The sequence below is a fragment of the Leptinotarsa decemlineata genome, unplaced genomic scaffold, assembly GCF_025532065.1.
Source record: "Leptinotarsa decemlineata unplaced genomic scaffold, Ldec_3_MD MMD2_tig00026375_RagTag_RagTag, whole genome shotgun sequence".
Lineage (NCBI taxonomy): Eukaryota > Metazoa > Arthropoda > Insecta > Coleoptera > Chrysomelidae > Leptinotarsa > Leptinotarsa decemlineata.
Genome location: NW_027412711.1, coordinates 2,167,844 through 2,183,898, shown reverse-complemented (window position 1 = coordinate 2,183,898; position 16,055 = coordinate 2,167,844). Strand labels below are relative to the sequence as shown.

General features: G+C 34.5%; 1 protein-coding gene across 3 annotated transcripts; it reads left to right on the top strand.

The window, feature by feature from the left end:
• Positions 1-766: 766 nt before the first annotated feature.
• LOC141486873 (uncharacterized) lies at positions 767-13,020 on the top strand. Of its 3 annotated transcripts, none has more exons than XM_074185465.1 (2): positions 767-1,066; positions 9,192-13,020. In XM_074185465.1, the coding sequence occupies exon 2, from the start codon at positions 9,193-9,195 to the stop codon at positions 12,982-12,984; it is 3,792 nt and encodes a 1,263-aa protein (XP_074041566.1). In that variant the 5' UTR covers positions 767-1,066; position 9,192; the 3' UTR covers positions 12,985-13,020. The 3 variants fall into 3 exon arrangements, with proteins under 3 accessions (XP_074041566.1, XP_074041565.1, XP_074041564.1); XM_074185464.1 differs by lacking the exon at positions 767-1,066 and adding an exon at positions 1,091-2,609; XM_074185463.1 differs by lacking the exon at positions 767-1,066 and adding an exon at positions 4,120-4,750.
• The last annotated feature ends 3,035 nt before the right edge of the window (positions 13,021-16,055 follow it).

The following is a 16,055-nucleotide window of genomic DNA, read 5'->3' as shown; positions in this document are numbered from 1 at the left end:
TAAGCGTTGTGGACTCAACGTGAGGGCAATGGGAGAGCGAAGTATTCGACAATGACATTTCAAAATACGTTGTTTTGCATAAGTTTCGAAAGAAAACGATGTTCCGTACGTCGTTGGTAAACAAAAATTAGTATTATAATGGCTTTTAGAGTATACAGACGTAAAGTAGAGGAATTTGAGAGACATGTCCAACAAATAAGTAAAGATATTCAATTATATGAGGAAAAGAAAATGGTTCTCAAGCAGTTGAATAATTTATACATTCAAGACAAAGTGTTCCAGCCTCAGAGTGTAGAATATGTCGTCAACGATGCTGAAAAACAAATTTTGTACTTCCGACTACAATAATTTCTGTTCAATATGTAAACGAATGTGGGTGAAATTCCAAGGAAATATGCCCGAAGGCTAGTGTAAACAATGGAAATCGATTCGTTCGACATCAGTCAATGAGGATATTTGCGCAGGCGCAATTCCAAAGGATACACCATTCAAATGTGAATTGAAAAATATATTTCAAGATCTTCGTCATTAAAAAAACTGTTGAATTTGTTCCAGAACACACAACGAGGCAAGAGGAAAAGAAGTCACAAATGTAATTTGACGTTTATAGAGATATCATAGAATCTACGATGTCAGTATGTATTCTAATTAGACTTGTACAACAATTATGAATTTTAATAAAAAAATGAATATTTTGATTGAAACAGTAAATTTTTTGTTTTATTTCAAGTTGGTAAAAATATATAATATAGGTATGCAGCATTATCGCTATCACTTATTGATAAAACCAGACACGTGGCTCAAAGTGACGAAACAAAGGCTCTTTGTTTGATTGCATAATATGTCATCACCTATTTTCATATTCTTAGCCAAGGTGACATTGATCACTGTCAATGCCGAATCAGCACCCAGAGATATGCAGTTCTCAAAGCGACGGAACAAAGGCTCTTCATTTGGTTTTGAAATATGTCATCACTTATTTTCCTATAAATACCTCCTGCGAGGCAAAATGATGAGTTAGTTGTATCAGTGATACTAGTGACAAGTGCAACGATTTTATCTGAAAGTAAGTGTTTTTCATGTTCACTTTATGAATTTTTATTGCAAGATTTTTTATACGTTTTTGACTTTTTCACAAAAGAATTTATTCAAATTTAATTTAATTCAAAGGTCGTGAGAGTTGTTGTTGAATTATCATTAATTTTCCAAAATATACTTGAGTGTTTTTCTATACATAGTTTTTGAGGATTAACGTTTTTTTCAATTATTTTGTAATACAAAACGGTTCAGAGGTATTTACGTATTCCTCAAGCCAACCCTGGGCAACTATTCTTATCCTACATACATCAGAAGATAAGAAATAACAATTACTGATATTTCTCAATCTTTAATAATGAATAAAAGATAAGAACCGGTAATTGCTGACATCCATTTTTCTCGAATACTATCTCTTACAGTAATTATTGTACCGCACAATTTGTTTTGATGTTAGATGGCAGCCTCAGAATCGGGAAACGTGATTATGAATTCTACTTGAAAATCATCCAAGCTGAATAAGAGTTTTTCTCGTATTTTATCTAGTCGCCTTTGACAATGCCATATCTTGTCTATATACACATTTATAATGTAGTAAACAGAGCAGCTTTTGTGAGCAGCTTTCTAGTTGAATAAAACGCATAGTAAGTTACGAATAACTTTCATTCATGTTGTCGTTTATTGAGAGAGTGTTCGTATAATTTGAAACATTGTTTTTTTATTTTTGGTTTCTCGCAGGTGGATTTCCTGAAATTCAATTTCATGATATAGAGCAAGAAATTTATGTTAGGTTCATTGTGTGAAGAAAATATATGACAACGGTGCATATGTTTCAGAGCACTTCATATCATGTTTTATGAAACAGGACGTCTTAGATTAAGGAAATTTTCGATTGATTTTTTTACAGAAGAAACGTATACAAGGCGTATCAAAATACTTTTTGACAATACCTGATAGTGAGTAAAACAATGCAAAATACGCGTATACAGAGTGGCTTAGTGCTTCAAAAAACGTCTCAAACAAATAACGCATGACGGAAAGATCAAAAATCGTTTATGATATGAACTAGAACCGATTTTTGATAGAATAAAATATAATTAATTTTTTTGTTTATAGAAGATCAAATCAATGATGTATTTTTCATCAACACTATGATTTTATATTTCCATTTTATATGTTTAAACCATCGATTGGTTAATATATTATTTATAGTGAAATCGTATTTATCATTCGACGACTTGGGAAATTGAAATATCGAGTAGTACGTCTTTTCATAGCTTCCGTTTGAAAATTGATTGGAAACCTGATCGTTATTTAGGATGTTTCGCTAATAAACTTGGCAACATGTATTTATGCATATATCTGGGGTCTGAAGTCACTTATCGCTAAAGAATTATTTATGGCTATAACTATTCCCTGTTGACGCGTATTGAGAAACCCTTTTAATTCGAGTGACTTGTGTGTGTGTGTGTGTGTGTGTGTGTGTGTGTGTGTGTGTGGGTGTGTGTGGGTGTGCATTAGTGACATATCCAAGAACATATTTGAGGTGACATCCAAAGAATAAAATATTAGAAGTGAGTAGATTCAAATTTACTCTTATTGATACACTACAAATGCTATGGTTAAAATTTTATGAGAGAGGAGTAAAATTGTTATCATAATTATGGAGGTGGTTAGAATTTATCATAATAATGAGACCAACCTTCTGATTGGATATGAAAACCACAAAAGTTGTAAGAAATAACATTTTGAATATTCCAAGTGTAGATAGTAGTTGAAAAGTAACAACAAAAAAACTATAGAATTCAACACTAGTCAAGAATTCCAATACAAAATTAATTGGTGAAGAAATCAACAACAAGACTTATGAAAAGTTTTTCAAAATTCCACTACAAAATAGGGAGTTGAAGAATAGTAAAATAAATTTCTGTAGATACTTGTTGAATGTTTCTCACTAGGAGATCTAATATTCTAGTACAAGATTTATGGTGTGGAAAAAATATGGAAGCTACAGCTAATTTTATAAAAAAATCCACAACCAAATTTATGAACATTGATTTAAAAAATACAAGTTGGAACATTCTTCAACAACAATACGAAAATTGTAAAAAAGTGTTTTCCCAATTGCACTACAGAATGTTTTGAAAATTGATTGATTCAATTCTCGTCGTGGTAATAGCTGAAGAAGTAGTTGTTTTCTGACGAGTATTCACCATAATAGGTGTATATGAGAATAAAAAAATGTGTTTATCATTACAAAAGAATTTTTGTTTATTTGACAAAACTTTATGAAAATTAAGTATTATGAATGATCACGATGGAAAATGTTTTCATTATAAAGTTCAGAAACACGTATATTTTTTAGCCATACCAAATGGAATTTAATCTTTATAGAATTCTCATTATAGTATCTACGATATTAGCATATATTTTGATTAGAGTTGTTCAGGAAATAGTTATGAAATTTAATGTGAAATTTGGTTTCAAATAGTAGATAGTTGAATATTCAGAAATTCTCGTTTCATTTCACATTTCAAGTCGAGAATGAAATATGATATTGGGAAGTATGAGGCGGATAATTGTCACGGTTATTAGGTCATCTACATAAAAAACGAATTGATACACTACAAATACTATGGTGAACATTTTACGAGAGAGGAGTCAAACTATTATCATAATTATGGAGGTGGTGATGAAGTGGTAGAATTTTTCATAATAATGAGACCAACCTTCTGATTGGATATGAAAACCACAAAAGTTGTAACAAGTAACAATTTAAATGTTCCAAGTGTAGATAGTAGTTGAAAAGTAACAACAAAAAACAACATACAAAATTATTTGGTGTAGAAATCAACAAGACTTGTAAAACGTTTTTTTAAAATTCCACTATAAAATAAGGAGTTGAGGAATAGTGAAATAAATTTCCGTAGATACTTGTTAAATGTTTCTCACTAGGAGATCCAATATTATAGTACAAGATTTATGATGTGGAAAAAAATATGAAAGCTACAACTGATTTTATAACAAATTTCACAACCAAATTTATGAAAATTGATGGAAAAAATACAAGTTGTAACATTCTCCAACAATTACAATACGAAAATTGTAAAAATTTTTTTGCCCTATTTCACTACAGAATGTTTTGAAAATTGATTGATTCAATTCTCGTCGTGGTAATAGCCGTAAAAGTAGTTTTCTGATGAGTATTTACCATAATAAGCGTATGTTGTAGGTATATATGAGAGTTAGAAATGTTATTATTATTACAAAACAAGTTTTGTTCATTTGAAAAAAAATCTATGAAAATAAAGTATTATGAACGCTCATGAGCAAAAATGTTTTCATGATAAAGTTTAGGAACAAACGTATATTTTTTCGCCATCATTGACTGCAAACATTATCCGGTTATAACTGATAAAATGTATGTATTGAATCATATTCCAACTTGAAAATATTATAATCGCACTCAGATGAGATGCATACGCTATATTTAGAATTGTAGCAGTTTAAATATTTTGTCTCAATGAATTGGGCTGTTGTTTGTATACTGATTAAAGTCATATATTTGAAACATTTTTCGAAGTAATTTTTTATCACGTTGAAGGTTAAAGCTATGAGTCATTAGTTGGGTACTCATTTAACAACGAATGATTATACAGTGCAGGGAGTTTTACTGTTCTAATACATCAGAGAAGAAAATTTCATTGAATTTAAGGTACATTTATGACTTTCATATACAGATAGCAGTTTGAAAAATTGTTCATCAAACTTCAGCCTGGTATTGTTGAAAACTGATTTGATAATTGAACAAATATTAGAAAAAATCGTGACAGAATGTCTATTGCTTACACAACTCAACTACAGTCTCCAATGTATGCTCAAATGTTTTTTGTGTGAACACATATTTTTCCGTCGCAGACAAATGTACTTGAAATGTCACGACACTTTGTTAAAGCAAACAAGAAAAATAGGAGACTTTGTTTATCAACCCCCCACATATTGAAAGCATGAATATGGTATTTCGCAAGAATCGGTTTTTATATATTTTTATAGTATAAATCTTGGTATTATGGTAGGTTACAAGGATCAATTACGTAGGTAGGGGAATTATTGCTTACCACTTTTTAGAATGTTGCTAGGTTTTAGACGGAAATAGAAATGAAAATTTATATCTTCTTTACCACTTTTATTTGTAGCTAATGTTACTGCAGTTTCGTCCTATATAGACATTTTCAAACTTATACAATAAACATTTTTATAGTATAAATTATAGCATTTTGATATGCCTCAAGGTTCAATTACATCGGTGAATTGTGATGTGCCAGTTTTCATAATCTTTTTATAAATTACAAGCGCGGTATACCCAAAGGCTCAGTTTCACGAATATTTTATAGTATAAATTATTTCATTTTCATATGCAGCAAGAATAAATTACATATGTGAATTATAGTGTACCACAGTAGTTTCGAAAATATTACGTTATAACTTTTGATGGGGACTGAGAAGGGATAAAAGATACAAATAAAAAAAGCAGGGGGGGGGTCCTTGATAATTGAACAAGTAACCAAAATGTTATAACTTTGATGAAGACTTAAATAGAATTCAAAACGGTGTGTGCTGATGATGAAGAAATAACAAATATGTTGAAAATCTCATAAAGACTTTGATAAAGTTTGAAACTGTGTACTATGACGATTAATAAACCAAAATAATAGGGCTGTTACTGAGGAGTGGGAAGTGAAAAAAGTGAAATGTAAAAGCACAAATATTTATTAAAAATTCAACAGAGGAAAGGAACATTGAAAATATTTTTCATGTGTAAATGAAATAATTTTTATCGCTATTTAGTTTACGCTTTGCGCAGTATGGGTTGGTTCGGCGTACTAAGTTTTTTCGTGTAACTTTTGCAATTCGAAAAGTCAGAATTAAGATATTACTCTTAGTATCCATGAGACAATTGCATCATTTTGTCATCAAGAACTTTTATATTCAGCACTTTTACACAGCGATGACAAAACGTGTTTCACAAATCCATTAGGTAAATTCGAAAACTTCAGGTTTTTTTTTTAAATGTGTTAGAAGAACCTACCTTTCCCTGATAAAAGTCAGGTATAAATAATGATTTTCATCCACCTTTCCCTGATAAAAGTCAGGTATAAACAGTGGTTTTCATCCAGAGTAATTGTTACTTGAAGTTTATTAAAGAACTGTATTTTTCTAGTTGTTTATATGTATACACATCCTTTTAGCTAACGATTATTCAAGGCAATTTTGAAAACCTCATAATTTAGGCATGATACTATCCATATGAAGTTGTATTTCGATACAACATTTTTCATTGTTTAGTTCAAACAATTTTATTGAATTATTTTCACTCCAACAAGTCTATATGCGTAATTGCACCAAAGTCGTGTTTCAATGCACCATTTTCTCTCTGCTTCGTTCGAAGCAGAGAGAAAATGTTTAATTAAAAATTGTCTAAGATGTCGCATTGAAGTGAAAAATATATAGCATGACCTTTTAAAAAAGTGTATACAGGATGTTTCATTGACGTTTGTTAAAAGAAAAATTATACAAGGTGTTTCAAAATATAATACAATAAAATGATAATATAAGATGACGCGGATCTCAGTTTTCAACGTGCGATCCCTCAATGTATACATGATGTCTCAAAATTCATCATTCCAAAAAAACATGCCTGCATTAATGTGTTCCAAAAAACAAGGCGACTGGAGTGTGACGGGAGCCTTAATTTTCAACGTGCAATCCCATTGAAATAAACGAAGTATACAGGACGTCTCATTGAGAAGAAAATCATATACAGAACGTTCCAAAAAACAAGGCGACTGGAGTTTGATGAAAGCCTCAGTTTTCCGTGTGCAATTCCATTGAAAAAAAACAATGTATACAGGCCGTCTGCAAAAAACATGGCGACTGGAGTTTGATGAAAGCCTCAGTTTTCCGTGTGCAATCCCATTGAAAAAAAACAATGTATACAGGCCGTCTGCAAAAAACATGGCGACTGGAGGATGACGAGGACCTCAGTTTCGAATGTGTGATCCCTCAATACAAAATTTTTTCTCCGCTTCATTCAAAATTTTAATTGATGTCCATTCAGATGAGCTCATGTTTTAATACATTATTCATCTTTAGTAAGCAGAGTTCATTCTTACATCCATTTTTTGTTTGTTCACTTCAAAACATTTTTATTGATATATGTCACTACAAAAACTACAAATATACACAATATATTCTCTGAATGGAAACCTTCAACTATAAGGACTAATTGTACTGAATATTAACTAGCGATTCGAAATAACATTCCCTAATGAGTTTTGAATAATTATGTTAACATACAACGTTGATCAATGATTTTTATATCTGATTAAAAAAAAGGGGTTGGTGAGTGTGCATTCGCAAATGTTGAGAAAAGTAAAACGTTTCCTCTATGCATCCTCATTATTCGAAAAGAGGTTGTTGGTAAAAAACTATGATTGGAATAAAACACATTTTAAATGAGCAATATTTAATATGTATTGAATACAAGAGGGCCTCTACATAATCTATGAGTCACGATTATTTCATTTTCTCCTTTGGAACTACTTGACTTTGAATTACCCTGTTGTTCTACGTCATCAACATAACTGTGAGCTTTTATATTAGTATTCTTTATGCGCTGCTCACTGTGGGTTTTGCGTTGAGTATTCCTTCTTCTTTTTGGTGGAAACAATAATGAAATGATGTTTCGATACTTCCATGAGCGGTTGGCGTTCACTGGTCCATTGGATTTATATCTTTGTTTGTGGGCATTGGTGATTCTTAAAATATTTTTGTATACAATCAAGTCTTTAGCTGTATAATGTCGAGGAACACGTTTCAATAATAGTTGAAGTAGTCCTTGCGAAAGATTGAAATGTTCGTTTTTTATAACAAGTTCATCGTTTTCATATTGTACAGGGGTATCTCCAATAACATATCCATTTTCGAAACGGAGCCCATATATATCAGATTCGATCGTTCTTTGCTGTTCTGAAATCCCCTTTTGTTGGGGAACTGGTTCCTTCGCCGCGCATTTATTGAATGTCGTGTTATCTGACATATTGACTGCAACTAAATTATTTTCATTGAACAAGTCTATATATGCTTAACCGCCACATACTTGACCAACTGCGCTTAGCGAAACTGATACTTAGTACACCGAACCAAGCCATACTGCGCAAAGCGTAACTGCGCAACACCAAACTATACCGCGCTCGTTGAGGGTAGTCATTGGCCGTTCAATCTCGACAAAGTCTGAATATCGTTAGGAGAAAACCACTCCCACCTACGAGCATTCAATTACATCACCATATAAATTCATGTCAATTATTATATCTCATATCCCACTCAAGAGGGAGTAAAAATGATAAAATATTAATTTTCAATCATAATTATCGTTCTGCAAAGGCATTGGTTCAATGAATCTCCTTATCTACTGGTTCATATTCTTACAGTGTAATTGCATAGGAATGATATTAAAATTTTTTGTCAAGTTATTGAAAAAAAAAAGTCTAATATATTTATATTTTTTTATTATGGATATCTAAACATTGGACACATCATTATATCCCAATATATACAACCACATTTTTCAAATAAAAATTCAGATTCCTTATTACTGCAAAAAGCTGTAAATTCTTCGTGATTCTTAATGTGAGCGATAAGTTTTGTAGCATATCCGTTTCTGCGGTACTCCTCCAACGTATGAATATAATTGAGAGTTTTCGGGTTAGAATGTTTTTTCAAAGGGTCGAAATCCATGGTTGACAGCAGCGCAAATGCTATTGGTTTATCGTTGACGTAAATAATGTAACAGGAGATTGTTTTATCGCAATACCACTGTCGAATAAAATCACTTTCAATATTCAACTGTCTAATTTTCTTAGCAGCTTGATGACCGAAAAATAACCGTATTGCTTCCATCTTTGATAATAGCTGGGTATGAACTGAGTGATGCGGATTTTATTTATGAAATAAACCCTCAATTATCCCCACCCCCTTTTTATATCAAGCAGTATAATATGTAGTTTAGCGATATGTATTCAGTTGCTTTGCGCTATTCATTAGTCTTCTTTAGAACGTTGAATGTTCAACACTTAACTTTTTTGTAATTACAGCATGTCAATGTTTGCTGATCTTGTGCGATATATTACCACCATCCTGGGGCTCATAACCCCAAATTATGATGATAAGATTGCTCAAGAGGGCCTTGACGAGTGTACCAAGGGTATGAGGAAGATTCGCAAAGCGATGAAGAATGCAACTTCTGTGGGGGAGAAGCAACATTTAGAAGCGTGTTTGAGGAACATTACAACGATGCGTAATGAATTCAAAGATATGCAGAAAAAGGGGGCAGGGCATTCTTCTCGACATGAAACAGCATGGAATCGTGTTCATTGGGATGACACTGACTCAGCTTTCAGTAGCCGAATCCAGTCTGGCGTAATCTCAAATCTTAAACATAAGGACCCAAGGTCTTTCTTGATTGACTCAAATGCTATCTTTAAACGCCGCATTCATGATGCCCTCAAAAAGGATGAATTTGTGAAAGTTAATATGATTTTCTGTGGTGAATTTGAAATAGCGAAAGGGGCGCAAGTACTACGAGATCACAAGTATTTCACCACCTCTAACTCCCCAATTTACCGAGACACCAATCTGGATGAATGGTTCCACCATAACATTATTGAGCCAATAATGAAAGATCTCGAGGAGTTCCAAGAACGTGATTCCGGCTGGGCGCTGAAAAAAGTGGTTAATCTGGGTGTTAACATCAACAAGTTTACTCCTCAGATTGGCTCTTCCTACATTGAGTTGCCACCTCAGATCCGAAAGAAGCATGCATGTATCAATGTTAAAAATGATGACCAAGCTTGCTTCACCTGGGCTGTCATTTCTGCTCTGTATCCTGTGCAGAAAAATGCTGATCGTACTTCATCTTATCCCCACTCTTCAACGGTATTGAAGCTGAAAGGTATCCAGTTCCCTATAACTTTGAAACAGATCCCCAAATTTGAGAAGCAGAATAACGTTTCCATCAATGTTTACATCCTTCAAAAGAAATGTAAAACGTTCATTACCCTACCTACATATCTCACAATGGTAAAGAAAGATAGACATGTGAACTTACTGCTGATTCAAGACAATTATGATGAATCTGAAACTGCAGTCCGCTATCACTACGTATGGATAAAGAACTTATCAAGGCTCATATCGAAACAGTTGAGTAAGGAAAATGGTCAAAAGTCCTTTTGTGATCGCTGCCTACATTACTTTCGATCCCAAGAGAAATTACAGAAACATACTGAGGATTGTGTGAAAATGAATGGAGCAGCTATAAAGATGCCAGAGCCTGGAAAAGATATTTTGAAATTTAAAAATTTCAAAAACAAAGAAAGGGCCCCATTCATGGTTTATGCCGACTTGGAAAGTGTTTTGAAACCCACTGGAGATAAAAAGAAACCTCAGCATCATATTCCTGCTGCAGTTGGCTACTACTTGAAATGCTACTACGATGATTCGCTCTCGTTTTATAAATCCCATCGTGGACCAGACTGTATGACGTGGTTTGCTGATGAGATGGCTCAACTAGCTGAGGATATGGCTACAGTATTTTGGTGTCCTTATAATATCAATATGACCTGGATGCAAGAAGCACAATTCAAACTTACTTCACACTGTCATATTTGCAAGCAGCCTTTCACCCCAGAATGTGAGAAGGTTCGAGATCACAACCATCTGATTTCCGGAAATAACTATCGGGGAGCTGCTCATAAGGGGTGTAATATCAACTATAAGGACTCTCATACTGTTCCTGTTGTTTTTCATAACTTGAGTGGATATGACGCACACTTCATCGTTAGAGACATTGCTACAAGAATGGCTGGAAAGGTTGATCTACTCCCGATAACCAAAGAGAAGTATATTTCCTTCACAAAACACGTTGACGATACACCAATTCAATTCAGATTCATCGACTCGTTCCGTTTCATGGCTTCTTCATTAGATAAACTAGCATCGTATCTTCCAGAGTTCCCCAATCTAAAGTCACAGTTTGCCGATATGCCTATGGAACACTTCAAACTTTTAACGAAGAAAGGAGTTATGCCATATGATTATATAGATTCGTTTAGTCGATTCGATGAACCATCTTTACCATCTCAGGATGAGTTTTATAATAAACTGGAAAATAAACCCTGCCCCCGACGTTTTTATCAACGAGCTCAGGATGTATGGACCACCTTCAACTGTCAGAATCTAGGTGATTATGTGGATTTATATATGAAAACTGATATTCTCCTGCTAGCTGATGTCTTCGAAATGTTCAGAACCTGCATCCTCAACTCACATAAACTCGATCCTGCACATTATTTCACGTTACCCGGCTACACGTGGGATGCTATGCTGAAGTATACAGGGATTGAGTTGGAACTTCTCACCGATGTTGATATGTTCCTCTTTGTTGAGCGTGGAATACGAGGGGGGCTCAGCCAAGTTTGCTCAAAAAGGAGATCGCATGCAAATAACAAGTACATCAACAATTACGATCCTTCCAAACCAACAACATTCATGATGTACTATGATGTCAACAATCAGTATGGGTGGGCAATGAGCCAATATCTTCCATATGGAGGCTTTGAGTGGACAGATTCCAACATAGATATCACTCAAATTCCTGATGATGCCGATAAAGGATACATTTTGGAAGTTGATTTGGAATATCCCCAGCATTTGCATGACAAACATAAAGATCTACCATTTTGCCCGGAACATATATGTCCTAAGACGAGAAAACCTCCAGTAAAAGCTAAACAGCTTTCAAAGTTGATGTCTACTTTACAACCGAAGGAGAAATATATCATACATTACAGAGCATTGAAGCAGGCTTTAGCACATGGATTGATATTGAAGAAAATCCATCGAGTGTTGAAATTTAATCAAAGTCCATGGCTGAAGTCCTATATCGATTTAAATACAAAGTTACGCGCAAAGGCATCAAACGAGTTTGAAAAAAATTTATACAAGTTAATGAACAATGCAGTCTTCGGTAAAACTATGGAGAACGTTCGGAAAAGGGTTAACATCAGACTTCTCACCGAATGGAGTGGTAGATATGGAGCAGGAGCCTACATTGCTAAGCCTGAGTTCAAATCTTGCACCATATTCAATGAAAACTTGGTGGCTGTTGAGCTTAATAAGCTGCAAATTTTCCTAAACAAGCCTATATATGTAGGACAAGCTATTTTGGATTTGGCAAAGACAACCATCTATGACTTCCACTATGGATATATGATGGAGCGTTTCGGAGACGGCTGTACCGTTATGTATACCGACACCGATTCTCTCATATACGAGCTGCGACAAGACCCCTACGAGATAATGAAGCGAGACTGTCATCAACGCTTCGATACTTCGGATTATCCATCCAACAATCAGTTCAACGTTCCTTTGGTGAATAAAAAAGTGCTGGGTATGATGAAGGACGAGAACAATGGCGTACCGATGACGGACTATGTTGGACTTCGTTCTAAATTATATGCAACAAAGGTACTAACAACTGAGGGAGATTATGAGAAGGAAAGAAAAAAATTGCTGAATGAGGGATATGATGAAGATGAAATTGCGATGGAATTGAAGAATTTGGGGAGCACCAAGAAAGCGAAGGGAGTTAAAACATCGGTTGTGAAAACCACAATCACATTTGATGATTATGAAGAATGTCTCAACAATTGGAAATGTATGAGTGTCACTCAGAGACTAATTCGCTCTGATAAATATCAAGTGCACTCCATCGTCCAGGAGAAGATCGCCCTTTCCCCTGAAGATGATAAAAGATATCTAATACCCGATTCTGATGAAACTTTACCATGGGGGCATTATTGCATAGCCGAAGAAATGGATATATCATAACTTTGTAAATTCATTAAAATAAAATGTATGATTTGATATTGACTATTTCTGCTCACTCCCGCAATGATAAATCTCTTAAAAAATTATTACTTCTCAAATGTTGGAAACGCCTGCATGTAAAACTTTTTTCAATCTCATTGGCCATGATGTAAATTCGATATTAGGTATTTCTGAACACTCCCCCTACAATTACAAAATTTAAGTATTAGTGCACAAGCAGTAACTTCAAAGACACTTTTTTTGTGGTTATGATATGCCTACTGGGGAAACTTCCACAATAAAAAAAAAGATAACGCATGCGCAGTCCTACCTCCTGGGTGATGTGGAAACGGACTTTGCAAATTGTCATTTTGGAGGAATGTACAGAATTTCTTATACTCGGTCAACTTCAACAGTTGTCATATACCTTCTTCACACAATGAACTTGACATGAATTCCTTGCTGTATATCATAATGTTTACGCGTATTATGCATTGGTATTGGTATGCGTATTATGCAGGTATTATCACAAAAGTATTTTGATACGCCCTGTATACACATTAATATCATATTTCAAATCGACATGTTTTTTTCCTTAAATGATATATTTTGACGCACCCTGTACACTTCGACGTCATATTTGTTTTTCAATGATGTATTTTGAGATACCTTGTAACACTGAGGGATCACACTTTGAAACGATACAGCCTCATTAATCTGTAATGTTCTTTCTTAAATGGTATATTTTGACGCACCCTGTACACTTCGACGTCATGTTTGTTTTCAATGATGTATTTTGAGACACCCCGTATACAATGACGGATCGCAGGTTGTCATATTTTTTCTTTAATCTGATTCATTATTATTAATATATCACTTTCACGCTTCCAATTTTCATCGAGTCGTTCACGATTAATTCCAAAACCGGCAACGCTACATTACTCCATAACCATTGATTTATTGTACAACTGGCAACGCCGAACCTGCCATGCTGGCATGTATTGACATTTGACAGATGCCGTCTTATGAGTCTAGTGTTTACAGTGTCCTTCTTCAACCAATAGATAGTTCAGCTAGTGACTCATAGATGACTCTGTGTGTTCTATAACTTTGGTGTTTCCATATACTTTTGTATCGATGAATCGAGCGCCTATTTTTGTGCGGTTACTGATAACAGGACATGAAACAATTCTGTACCATAAATTATTCAAATGAATCTCTCAATATACGCAAAGCCACGTAAATTTGTGCATCGATTACGTCACACGCGCCTCTCGCTCTCACACACACATGCACCTCTTTACATGAAATATTAATTATTTCCCAAATCTAAGTATATTTTCCTATCTTCAATATGATAATGACAATTACATTCTATGGAAATCAAAAATAAAAATGCTGTCAAGTATAATGAATGAGTCAATTTCGGTCCCGACAAAACTAACGCTGTAAATACCCAACATTCGCAGTTAACTTCAATATCTTACGATGGTGTAGAGGCTAAGGACAATGTCTACGGCGCGGACGACCCAGGTTCGAATCTCATAACTATAAACTTTTTTTAATTAGAATCACGTGACTGAAGGGGGCCGAGGGAGCTGATAGGTTAGGTGAAGTACCAAGGGGGCCGAGGGGCGGAGTTCTACGCTTAAATCGCTACTATACTCGTTCCATCCTGCGTCGATGACGTCACACGTTTCCCCCTCACAGACACCGTCCTGCACCCTCATTGACATTTGACAGTTGCACAGACACCGATCCGTATTGACAGACATCATAAAACCGGCAACTGCGCATACTGCGTCGCATGACAACACCCATATGTCTAGTGTTTACAGTGTTCTTCTTCAACCAATAGATAGTTCAGCTTGTGACTCATAGGTGGCGCTAGGATTAGTGTTCACAGTGTCCTTCTTCAACCAATAGATAGTTCAGCTAGTGACTCATAGGTGGCGCCAGTGTGGTGTACTCGCGACGATGCATCTGGGTCACGTGACAATTTGGAGCGCTCTGATTGGTGTACTCGCCATTCTCTGCCGTACGCGTGACCTTGAAAGGAACCAAAAATTGCAGAATGGACCTTAGCCATTTTCCATGTTAATTTCCATAAGGAATGAGCCAGAACTCTTGCAGCCTATTTACTCTTCCACTTTAGATGTTTAATTTTTTCCTTCTCAAACTGGCTTGTGTTCCCGAATACGACTAACTGGAAAATGTTAATGAAGATAATAATATAGTGAACTCTGAATTTTCAGCCCTCCAAAATACCGGAAACATACAAAAAACCACCCCTTCCACATTAGATGTTTAATTTTTTACGTCATAAACTGGCTCGTGTCCCCGAATACGACTAACTGGGAAATGTTAATGAAGAGATGATATACTGAACTCCAAATTTTCAGTTCTCCAAAATGATGGTGTCATAGAAAAAAATCTTACGCCAGAAGAATATTTTTTTCTCTGTAAACTAAATAGTGGTGAAGTTATGATTTGGAAAGAATGAAAATATTTTTCACATATATTTTTTGCCTACATTATAAAAAATGTCACTATTTGGAATTGTTCAGCAGTAAAATTATCAAGAATATTTTTTTATTTTGGCATTTACATGAGAACCGTAATATTGTGAGAAAAACTCAAGAGACATAATTGAAAGGCAATACAATTTTCTACATTTCAACAAAAAAAACATTTTGGTATGTAGCGTAATTACTGAGTTATATGTATTTCAATGTAATCTCACTTCGACCGAACGCACCTTGGTAAATATTGTTTTAACGCACAATGACAGTTCTGCTGCATGATTTGTTCTTATGCTCTTGACTAGTACCTATTTGGCGGCGACCAAAGTTGAAATATTTAGGAGTAGTAGTGAATTGATTTTATCTGTTTTACGCATTGGTTGTGAAAATATAAAGTCCCTTTGTCGTTTTAATTATTAATGTTGAGTCGAGGTGTTAAAAATAACGATTTGGTGTTGGGAAAAAACTCCAGTAATATTCATTACTACACCAAAGGTTCCAAACAGTGCATCATAAGAACCCGATATATGAATTCAACCTACAGAAAGAATCTGAGTTGTTTAAAGATTT